At 40.9% G+C, this 12,671-nt stretch overlaps 1 protein-coding gene across 1 annotated transcript in view; it reads right to left on the bottom strand.

Moving 5' to 3' along the window:
- Positions 1-896: 896 nt before the first annotated feature.
- AQP8 (aquaporin 8) overlaps positions 897-12,671 on the bottom strand; it is a 31,882-nt gene continuing 20,107 nt past the window's right edge. Inside the window, exons 5-6 of the mRNA XM_053695078.1 lie at positions 11,666-11,800; positions 897-1,634 (exon numbers count right to left, since the gene is read on the bottom strand). Of these exons, the coding sequence (XP_053551053.1) occupies positions 1,592-1,634; positions 11,666-11,800 (178 nt within the window). The 3' untranslated portion in view covers positions 897-1,591. The remainder of the gene's footprint in view (positions 1,635-11,665; positions 11,801-12,671) is intronic.

Below are 12,671 nucleotides of genomic sequence, written 5' to 3'. Positions count from 1 at the left end.
TATATATGTATTTATGTATTTATATGTATATATGTATTTATGTATTTATATGTATATATGTATTTATGTATTTATATGTATATATGTATTTATGTATTTATATGTGTATATGTATTTATGTATTTATATGTATATATGTATTTATGTATTTATATGTGTATATATGTATTTATGTATTTATATGTATATATGTATTTATGTATTTATATGTATATATGTATTTATGTATTTATATGTATATATGTATTTATGTATTTATATGTATATATGTATTTATGTATTTATATGTATATATGTATTTATGTATTTATATGTGTGTATATGCGGCCGCGTTATTGTAACTTCAGCTTTTTGGGAGCATTGAGTTTGCATGCAAGCGAAAACATTTTACATTCATCTTGTAATACACATGGTACCCAACTTGCGCAAAAAGCCGAAGTTGAGCACAGTTAATGAGAGCAGGAGCGATAAATAGCGTTCCACTTGTAATATAGCCCTTAATGTTTAGCATTAATGTTTAGCATCCCTTTAATTTTACTGTGCTGCTAAGTGTAATAAACTAAACAACCATAGTGGACAAGCAGAATCTACAGGTATCCTTGTCCCATATAATAATGAATGGGGAACCTTATATCATTGTTTAAGAATAAAATTAGTACCAATCCTAAAACCAGACATACCAATGAAGTAAGGTATTTAGTTGCATCGATTGCAGATTTATTTTGCCTACTGTTCCTGTCATTTAATTATGCATTTTTTTTTCCACAGCACCCAAAGAGGTTGTAGTTCAAGCTGCAGAATTATGAATATTCACCCTGTGACATGATACACAGTGATTGCACACACCCAATGGGTTTTCAAGAAGCATTTGAACAATGCAAATGTTATTTACAAAATTAGAGTTTTTTTAAAAGATTTATTTTCTATGCACATCTTTTGGCATACAGTGCCAAATTGCTGATATACTGTATATACTATGCATATATAAAAATATTGACGTTAATATCCCGTTAATGAGCAAATAATGTATCATTTATACTGTACAGCAGAAGGTATTAAAAAAATGTAAAACAAAAAATGAGAGGGATTCTGAATACAGTATGTATATAAAAAAGTGTGTTAATTATACCATACTGTCATTTTAGTCTCTTGGCCTCTGTGTTGGCCTAAGATATAATACTATGCAATATAACCCATATGGTCAGGCCAAGATGAGAAAAATGTGCCAAAAAGTGGCACAATGGTAAAGCATGTCAGTTTGTCCAATTGTAAGTCAAAGAAAATAATGTTCAGTGTTGTACAAGAGCCCCCCTCAGGTCTTTGACTGCTCACAGCAGGACTCCTGTGGTGAGAGAAGAGGCAATGTCCCCTCCTTGTCACTTGCAGGGTCCTCAACATGTCCCTGTAAACCGTTCATGCCAGGATGGCTGTTATTGCAGTTAGGAGGCCGATATCCCTCATTCCAGGTCCTCGTGGCTAACTGAGAAAGTTCATGTCCAGAATATAACGGAGAAGACTCAGGGTAGCACCTATCTTCTGACAGAGGTCCTGGATGTGCCCATAGGTCAGGAGGGAGACTCTTTTCCTCACGTCACTTTAAAAAGAGTCGGATTTTGTTGTCCCCCAGTAAAAGCCTTCAAAATAAATTGAGAATGTTACAAAATGTTTAAATTTACAAATTAGTCATTACTCTTTAGGTTTGTAAAAACTAACAGGTATTGGTGAAGAGTTCAACTCTTTTGGTGCTTGTAAAAATAAATTTCTTAAGAAAAGTCACACTTCCCATTAAACTTGTTACTTGTTCTTGTAGACCCAGAAAACTTTATAGTAACTAGGTCAATGACTCAAACAATAGCGGACTAAACATGAACTGCAAAATACGTGTGAGAAAACATATCATAACTGGAGGAAACGATATACAGTATCTCACAAAAGTGAGTACACCCCTCACATTTTTGTAAATATTTTATTATATCTTTTCATGTGACAACACTGAAGAAATGACACTTTGCTACAGTGTAAAGTAGTGAGTGTAAAGCCTGTATAACAGTGTAAATTTGCTGTCCCCTCAAAATAACTCAACACACAGCCATTAATGTCTAAAGTTATTTTGAGGGGACAGCAAATTTACACTGTTATACGGGCTGTACACTCACTACTTTATATTGTAGCAAAGTGTAATTTCTTCGGTGTTGTCACATGAAAATATATAATAAAATATTTACAAAAATTTGAGGGGTGTACTCACTTTTGTGAGATACTGTATCTGTATATACTGTTTTTGTCTGGTATTGGCATGTAAAACATTACAAAAATACAAAGCGTATCCCTAACTGATGGATAGAACATGGACAGACCATTACATCCCTAACTGATGGATAGAAAGTGGTAGACCATTACATCCCTAACTGATGGATAAAACATGGACAGACCATTACATCCCTAACTGATGGATAGAACATGGACAGACCATTACATCCCTAACTGATGGATAAAACATGGACAGACCATTACATCCCTAACTGATGGATAGAACATGGACAGACCATTACATCCCTAACTGATGGATAGAATGTGGACAGACCATTACATCCCTAACTGATGGATAAAACATGGACAGACCATTACATCCCTAACTGATGGATAGAACATGGACAGACCATTACATCCCTAACTGATGGATAGAACATGGACAGACAATTACATTCCTAACTGATGGATAAAACATGGACAGACCATTACATCCCTAACTGATGGATAGAACGTGAACAGACCATTACATCCCTAACTGATGGATAAAACATGGACAGACCATTACATCCCTAACTGATGGATAGAACATGGACAGACCATTACATCCCTAACTGATGGCTAAAACATGGACAGATCATTATATCCCTAACTGATGGATAGAACATTGACAGACCATTACATCCCTAACTGATGGATAAAACATTGACAGACCGGGGGGGCGGAGCCAACTGCCGAGCTAAGCAGACGTGTTAGTCATTAGCTCCTCACTACACTCTTCTTTAAACTTATTTTTTATATACTTTATGCGACTCAGCTTATCCCTAACTACCTAACGAGAAGGGGTTAAGGTGAGGACACACTCTACTTGGAGATTTCTCCCTCACAGTGCAGTTTTCCACTATACTAAAACCTGCAGCCAACAAGGAAGAGGAGGCGAGAAATAGGCCGAGACATCCAGCATCTGGTAATTGTTTGCCCTCTGGCCTCCCACTGTACTAACCGCTTACCGGAGGAGCGGCAATCCGCTCCGGGGTTGTCTATACGGCCAAAGACAAAACGCTGCTCTAAGTACGACAGACGGGCCTCCTTGGGATTGTTCCAGAGCGGAAGTGCCCGGCCTCTGTAAATAACGGTATCCAGACAACCCATACATATTACCGGCTGGCTTGCCGCATAGGGGACACAGAGGCTGCTTTGAAAGACGGCGGTGGCTCTGAGTACCCGCCGGTACTCTCCTGGTTGACATCGGTCCCTGAACTGCGCAAACACGGTTGTGGCGCGAACAGCCGCCATCTTTAGCAGGCCCACCTAGACAGACAAGGCAGCCGGACAGCTTGCATCAGAGGTATCCGATGAGTGGGTAAGCTTGCTCTAGCGCTATACTAGCCTTTTCCACTGGTCACATTTGCTCCCCGGACGACCTTAAAGGGGGACTAGGGGCTATCCCCTGGCACAGTGAACAACGGAAAAGTTGATTCCAGCAACATATTACACGGCTTGCTTATAGGCCCACCTGGTTGCTACACTTCACAGAGATCACAGTGTAATAGAGATCGCTGCACACCCTATGTCTGAGTAACAAGATACATCTGCAGCAACCCTGCCTTAGGGACAGCTGGGCTTGCCAAGCGAACAAGGCGTTCTGAGGCCTTGACCACTGAGAAAACTAGAGGTCTTATACTGAGCAGATGTGGCCTATGTGGTAATAGGCGATAAGAGGCCTCTTCCTCCTACCCCAGGCCTGAAACGACACTTGGCTGAAGTACAACTCATCTAGATCTACAACTCCCAGAACCGGGTAAGATCCTGTCAGTTTAACTAACTTTTTATTCAACACCTTCAGTCCCAGGATACTGAACAGTACATTGTTCACTTTTGAGCCCTGCATAAACTGACACTTAGACCCTCATAGACATAACCTCCTCACTCCCTTACCTAACTGGAAATTAAGAGGAGAACTTAACAATACCTCTGCAGCACAGTTTGTAAGATTAAGCCACAATAGGAGACCAACATTTCAGAATCACTTAAAATATCTGGGCCACATATACAGGATATACACCAACTGGAGTAGTAGCCCCAACTTACTGAGGCTGATCACTGACCCCATTCTACCTGGAACTCTCAACAAATCCTGCAGTGACAATACACAGTAAAACTAGGTGTCATCAACACCAGTGGAGTCTACTTAACTTGCTTTACCTCCCTAACCGGGGCCCAAGTGATTGAAACATACTCATACCCTAGACCCTGAGAACTGGGCACTACAATCACATTTTGCAGCGAAGTGTGCACACCGTATCCTTTGTTACTTAACACAACCTTATTTTCTTTTTGAGGAGTGAGACTTTACACACCCCATGCTACTGAGACATTCTCACATTAATCTTTTTCTTATCTATGCCAGCTGCTGCGACAGCTTCATTGTCCTCAGGTTCATAGCCTGAGGTGGAGTGTGATTTTATATTGCTGCCTTAATCATACATCTTTCTCCCACAGGTTTTTGGGTGTTTCACGATAAGTACTAGTGTAAATTTTCTCTTGCAGGAGGTGCTAACAGTGAGGCTAAGAAAAACTGGTCCCTCACAAAAGGCTCTCGTGACCTAACCTGACATATATATTTACCTAAACCTACCAAGTAGTTCCACCAACACTTACTTCCTGAGGCGCATACACATAGACATACATATAGACACGTCCCCCTAGCCACACACACACTGACACGTTGCTGCACCCACACTCACTACACATAGCCTGATCTTCCCACATAGTACCACCCCTACTGAAACACACCTTTTGAAACCCTATATCTTGAAGAACATCATCTATACCTGCACTCCTGACCCAACAACTTAAGGTCTTAATAGCAGGGTATCTTAAACACCCCTATTCAGTATTCTGCTGAGTCACACTGTCTGTTAATCCTCTCTGGCACCTCTCCCTTTCCGACCCAGCCAGTCTGGGTTGGTCACTTCCCTTTTCCTTTTTCCCTTCTACACAGTCGTATCCCATCACTCCCTGGGGTGCCAGTGACACATCTATTTACATTTGCATGTTGGGACCGAAAGGTTCAATCTCCACCCATTATGTGATGCTGTAACAAAATGTCATAAATATCGAAGGTGTTATTGACCCCTGCTCCGCAGTCTAGCAATACAGGTCAGAATTAGTAAACTTTACTATACGGTGCTTTATGCTTTTTAGATTGTTTTCAGAGTGCTTTATAATAGAAGGTTGGTGTTAATTTTTAATTTACAGGCATACCTAACAGTCTTAACAAAATGCCCCATGGGTCCAGACGACAGGGGAAACCCTCCACTAACACTCAGAAGACTGTTTATGATCATTTTACTCAATCAGGAAAGGAACCTAACCCTATCACCAATGAGGAGATGAGCGACCCTGAATCGATAGATGCTGAATCTCAATCTAGTGTGCGCTCAGAAGCGCCATCACATCACTACATTACTAAAGCTACCCTACAACATATGTTGGCCAGTCAAACACGCTCTATCACCCAGGAAATTCAACGGTCCTCTGCGGAACTGAAGAAGGAAATTTCAGAGATTGGAGAAAGGGTCGAAGCGCTAGAGCGGAAACAGGATGACCTAGCAGTAGACCAATCAAACCTGCTCAATTACTCTGAAACCCTAGCAGATCAGATGACTCAACTTGAGTTTAAAATGGCAGACATTGAAGACAGATCTCGCAGAAACAACATCCGGTTTAGGGGCATCCCAGAAACTATAGAGAATGCCCAACTCCAACCCTATCTAAAGGAGTTATTTACAGAACTCGTGGGCACCTCAGATGGACACACTGATACAATGGAAAGAGCCCATAGAGCCTTAAGATCACGACTTACTCCCGCCGACAAACCAAGGGATGTAATTGTCTGCTTTCACAGCTACATATATAAAGATAAACTTATACAAGCAGCCTTCAAAAGGCCGCCTATGCCTGAAAAATTCAAGGATGTTCAACTCCTGCCTGACCTTTCAACTCATACACTACAGTACCGTAAAACCTTTCAACAAATCACTCTGACACTCAGGAAGGCTAATATTAAGTACAGGTGGGGCCATCCTACAAATCTAGTAGTCACCAGAAATAACCAGAGCCACACAATCAACTCCATACCTCAAGGTATGGCTCTCCTGGCCACATGGGGATTACACCAGGAACAACCTCCACCGGTACAGCCGACCTACCCAAAACTGAGAGCTTCGGCTCCCGAATGGACTATCAAAGAGCAAAGAGCTAAGAAACCTAAAACTAACCCACCGTAAACACACGTCTGGTAACCTTTCATGGAACTTATCTAGACTTCATTTAATCCGGAAGTTTGACCTGTCTTCAACAGATCATAACTGAGATTGAGTTAAAGTTTAAAAAGTTTACTATTAGATAGTACAATTAAGTTATGTGTTTGATTGTTATTTTAAGGTTGTTGTCTTAATCTAAGTATTGCTCATATGTAATAGCAAGTTAATCTACAATGTTTACTGCGGAGCAGGGTCCACCTCAAAGACCCCTGTTTCTGTTCGCTTCTCGCCCCCCCCACAGGCAGCCCACACTAGGGCTCCACCATAGCGAACTATTTTCGCTAACTCTCCCTCACTTTATCTGTTGCCTATTCCCCTCCCCGTATCCTCCCCACCTACACTGACTCTTATTATTAAAAGACTTGAACTACTCCCCACACCTCCCTATGCCACCCCTCAAAATACTAACCCATAATGTAAGAGGCCTAAATTCCCCACATAAGCGCAGCCTTTTAGCTAGATCACTCAAGTTCCATAATCCTGACGTAGCATTCCTTCAGGAGACACATTGGTCATCAGACAACCCTCCCTACACAATATCTAAAGATTACACTGTCCTCGAACACACCTCTTTTTCAAAAAAAGCCAGAGGTACGGCAATTTTAATCCATAAAAGAATAGCCTATGAACCAATCCAAGTCCTAAAAGATCCCCAATCTAGATTTCTCATTCTAACATGTAAGCTAGACCACACTGATCATACCTTAGTCTCTATCTACCTACCTAACTCACATCAGCCAAGATACCTCAAGCGGATCCTACACACAGTCGACCGGATAAAAATAGGCAGAGTCTTACTAGCTGGGGACTTCAATATGACTTGGGACCCAATACTAGACAGAAAAAGAACTTCCTGGACAAAACACACTACCCCTCCTGCTCAACTCTCCCAAAAGTTCAGACAAATCATTACTCACTTCGGCTACTTCGATGTATGGCGTTCACTTCACGCTAGGGATAGAGACTACACTCACTTCTCATTTCCTCATAAAACATACTCCAGACTCGACTATGTTTTTTGCTCAGCAGAAACCCTTGACCAAGTCAAACACTCTACCATCTCCCTATGCCCATGGTCTGATCACGACCTAGTCACAGTAACCCTCCGCTCAGCGGAACGACATAATGTTAAGCCTTCATGGCGCCTCCCGCATGACATCTTACAGGATGCTGCATTTAAGGAAACCCTGAGAAAAGACATAGCCTTCTACTGCCAAACTAATGACAATAATCAGGTCAGAGATGACACACTATGGGGAGCGGCAAAGGCCACCTTTAGGGGTCTCATAATTAAAAAACAAGCTCATCTCAAAAAACTATCTGGCCTACCCCTTTCCAAATCTCATATTGAATTACGTCGTCTAGAACTCCTAAACAGAAATACTCCCTCAGATGAAAACACAGCTCAAATTATACAGATTAAAAATCATATTAACCAACTAGAGCTAAAACGCACTCAGGCTAATTTATTTAAACTGAAACAGATTACTTATCACAAGAGTAACAAAGCAGATACACTATTAGCAAATAAACTTAAAAATAGGACGAGCACCTCAAGAATACATCAGATTCAATTTGAGAACCAGACATACCGCAAACCCTTAGACATCGGTACTTGCTTTGAGAGATTTTACTCAAACCTATACAATCTAGAAAAAAATGCAAGCGACAAACTAACTCCTGCTGACAAGATTAGCTCTTTCCTTCGCAACTTAAATCTTCCCTCATTGTCGCCTGACGACCAAGAAACACTCTCATCCCCCTTCACCTCTAAGGAAATCAAATACGTAATAAAACATCTAAAACCTTTCAAAACTCCGGGCCCAGATGGCTACTCGGCTGCCTTTTACAAGACATACACAAACGAACTAACCCCACTACTCTTAAGATTTTTTAACTATGCTAGAGAACAGGGTAGGTTTAGTCAGGAATTCCTGGAAGCAACGGTGATTACTATTCCTAAGCCCCAAAAAGACCCATCTTTATGCTCCAATTACAGGCCAATCTCCCTAATTAATTTAGACGTTAAAATTTACGCTAAATTATTTGCTACACGCATATCCAAATTACTCCCGAAACTCATAAACCTAGACCAAGTAGGATTTATCCCCCATCGCGAAGGGCCAGACAATACTAGACGTCTCTTAAACATCTGCACTGAATCCACCAGACTAAATAGGCCATTCTCTGTAATCTCATTAGATGCAGAGAAGGCTTTCGACCGTGTTAGATGGTCCTACTTATGGGAAACCCTTAAAATCTTTGGTTTCCCAGATCAAATTATCAAAGCGATACAGGCCCTTTACTCCACTCCCACAGCAGTAGTTAGAGGCCTAGGCTTTGCCTCACCCCCCTTCCCAATATCTAATGGCACCAGACAAGGGTGTCCACTCTCACCCCTTCTTTTTGCCCTGGCAATCGAACCACTAGCAGAACAAATCAGACAAGATATAAAAATTGACGGCATCCGCCTACATGGCACTATCCACAAAATTGCACTCTTTGCAGACGTCATCACAATATTCTCATCAGACCCCCTATCTTCATTCCCAAGACTGATAGAAATCTTAGACTCCTTTGGAGATATGTCACATTACAAGTTAAATCTAGATAAAACAGAAATCTTTACTTGGGGAATTCCACAGAACACAGTTGACACCCTCAGAGTCCGATATAGAGTCCACTGCGTCAATAATTTTATCTCCCATTTAGGCGTTAAGATATCGAATAATATCCCTCAGATGATCAAAGACAACTACCTGCCCCTTTTAACCGAACTGCGCACCCTGAAAGACAAATGGGACTACACTTATATTTCATGGATAGGTAGGCTAACAGCCCTTAAAATGTCTTTTCTACCTAAAATCACTTATTTATTTAGATGTCTACCTCTCCGTATCCCGGGATATCTCCTTCGCCAATTTCAGAGTGAATTTACAAAATATATATGGCAACACAAACCCCCCAGAGTGGCGCACAAAATCCTTCAAAGCCCCCTTAGCAGAGGAGGTATAGCCTCCCCATCAATAACTAGGTACTATGAAGGAGCCATGCTCACCCATATTTCGCAATGGGGTGCGAAAGATTCCCCTAGCAAATGGAAAACCATAGAACAAGCCTCCCTCCCAAGCCATATATTTTTACCCGATTTAATTTGGATCCCTGCCCATCTAAGACGTACCACAGACATTAGCAATAACATAATACGAGAATGCCTCACCATATGGGATAAACTAAGACACTACCCACACATCGCCCCACATCCTTCACCTATTACCCCCTTGACAGGTCTCCTACGAGGCTTACCTGACTCTCATCCTAACACTTGGACACGAATGGGAATACAAACAGTAGCTGACCTCTGGGTTACTTCACCTTCCCCACACTTCGTGACACTCTCAGACATAAAAGCTAGCTCCAACTTACCCAGGTTCATGACATATGAATACACAAGACTAAAGAGCTTTCTTATTAGCTGGGGATTTCGACCTGAGTTACACCGACCCCGTACACTTTGGGAAACGACTTGGCAACAAGGTAACAAACTTCACAGACCATTGTCAATGCATTACACCTTAATAGGAAACACAGACTCTGAGAATAAACTTCCTCACTTGCTCGCATGGGAATCAGTGCTGAACTTGACCCTATCCCCACAATTATGGCATCATGTAATGTCCCTCACTAAAAAAGCACTACACTGTGTCACACTCTTCGAAACATATTATAAACTCTTAACGAACTGGTACCTTACCCCCGCGAGACTTAACAAAATGTTCATCTCTACCTCTCCCTTATGCTGGCGTAACTGTGGCAAAAAAGGAGACTCTCTACACATATGGTGGGAATGCCCCAAGTTAAAACCCTTATGGAGTACCTGCTTCCGTACGCTAGGGAGATTAGGCATAACACTCCCCATAACTCCTTCTAGCGCCCTCTTACACATAGGCATTACTAAACTACCTAAACATCAAGCATACCTAACAATCTATTTGCTAACAGCTACTAAAGCGACAATAGCCAAGGCTTGGAAAACCGAGATGCCCCCAAAATGGTCATGCATCCTAAACTATATGGCATACATCTACAATATGGAGAAACCTATCTTTTACTCTCTGAATAATTCAGACCTATTTGAACTAGTGTGGGCAGACTGGCAATCTAACCACTCCATTACTTGGACCCCAAACCCTAGAGTAAACGCACACTAGGCAACCTTCTACATGTACCTTCCGCATATGAACTAAACCTCTGCCTCTAATAACAACCCCTCCTTTCCTCCCTCCCCAGTCCTTCCCCCCACCCCAGTCAACTCACCTCATCTGACTCGAACCATACTGTGTTCATTTTCCTCATTCTATGAACACATTTTGACCTGGCACATTTTTAGTGTTTCATTTTTTCTGTTCATACTTTCTGTAGGAGCCTGCGAGCTCCAAATTGTTTATTACGTCACTATTGTATTTGAGAAATCTTTACTAATAAAATTTTTTTTGAAACTTAAAAAAAAAAAAAAAAAAAAAAAAAAAAACATTGACAGACCATTATATCCCTAACTGATGGATAGAACATTGACAGACCATTACATCCCTAACTGATGGATAGAACATTGACAGACCATTACATCCCTAACTGATGGATAGAGCATTGACAGACCATTACATCCCTAACTTATGGATAAAACATGGACAGACCCTTACATCCCTAACTGATGGATAAAACATGGACAGACCATTACATCCCTAACTGATGGATAGAACATGGACAGACCATTACATCCCTAATCGATGGATAGAACATGGTCAGACCATTACATCCCTAACTGATGGATAGAACATGGACAGACCATTACATCCCTAACTGATGGATAGAACATGGTCAGACCATTACATCCCTAACTGATGGATAGAACATGGACAGACCATTGCATCTCTAACTGATGGATAAAACATGGACAGACCATTACATCCCTAACTGATGGATAGAACGTGGACAGACCATTACATTTTGGGAACAATGAGCCTTGGGTAGAAGTGATGTCCTAAATACATATTCTGTCCTGTCCCAAATCTTCTATAATCTCTTACCTTATGATTCCACCAGCCAATAGACCAGCTGCCATGGGTCCTACCCAGTACACCCAGTGATAACTCCAGTAATTAGCAACCACAGCTGGACCGAAAGCTCGTGCAGGGTTCATGCAAGCTCCAGAGATAGCGCCACTGCAAGTAGACCATTATTTTTAATTAAATACACACAAATGCACCCAACCTTCATGTATCTTTCAATAACTGAGTTTAAGGGGATAGTCTAGTCAGAATGAAACTTTCATGATTCAGATAAAGCAGCAATTTTAAGCAACTTTCTAATTTACTCCTATTATCAATTTTTCTCCGTTCTCTTGTTATCTTTATTTAAAAGCAGTAATGTAAGCTTAGGAGCCGGCCCATTTTTATTTTAGCACCCTGGATAGCGCTTGCTTATTCTGAACCAAAAATGGGCCGTCTCATATGCTTACATTCTTGCTTTTTCAAATTAAGATACCAAGAGAATGAAAAAAAAATTGATAATAGGAGTAAATTAGAAAGTTGTTTAAAATTGCTGCTCTATCTGAATCCTGAAAATTTAATTTTGACTAGACTATCCCTTTAATTACACAATGTTAGTTTATAACAAATCAATGAATGAACAATGTCATCATAAGGTGAAAGCGAGGGTACTTTTTGTTTTCAATCATTAACAGGAAGAGGTCAACATAACTGCTACAAATGATAGCCTCTTTAAATTGGAACCTATTTCTGCTGACATAGCAGAAAGATAAATATGTCTCTCTCCATAGCCACACGCTGAACAGTATGCAGCTCCAGAGAGAAGCCGCTTTACCTCGGATGTTACACTCTCTGCATTTATGGGGGGGGGGGGGCCTTAACCCTATCATATGCCCCCACTACCAACAGGTAATTGCTAAAATCACAAACTCACCATTAAATTTGTTGTTGTTTAGTTTTTGGATTATCAAATCATGAGATGAACAACTAAGATAACTATTTTGTGTTATTTTCAGGAAGTAAAGATTTTGAGCTTCAGGAGTAA

Source organism: Bombina bombina, chromosome 11 (genome assembly GCF_027579735.1).
Source record: "Bombina bombina isolate aBomBom1 chromosome 11, aBomBom1.pri, whole genome shotgun sequence".
NCBI classification, from domain to species: Eukaryota; Metazoa; Chordata; class Amphibia; order Anura; family Bombinatoridae; genus Bombina; species Bombina bombina.
The sequence above is the reverse complement of the archived record's forward strand: the minus strand, read 5'-3'. Positions and strand labels throughout refer to the sequence as shown.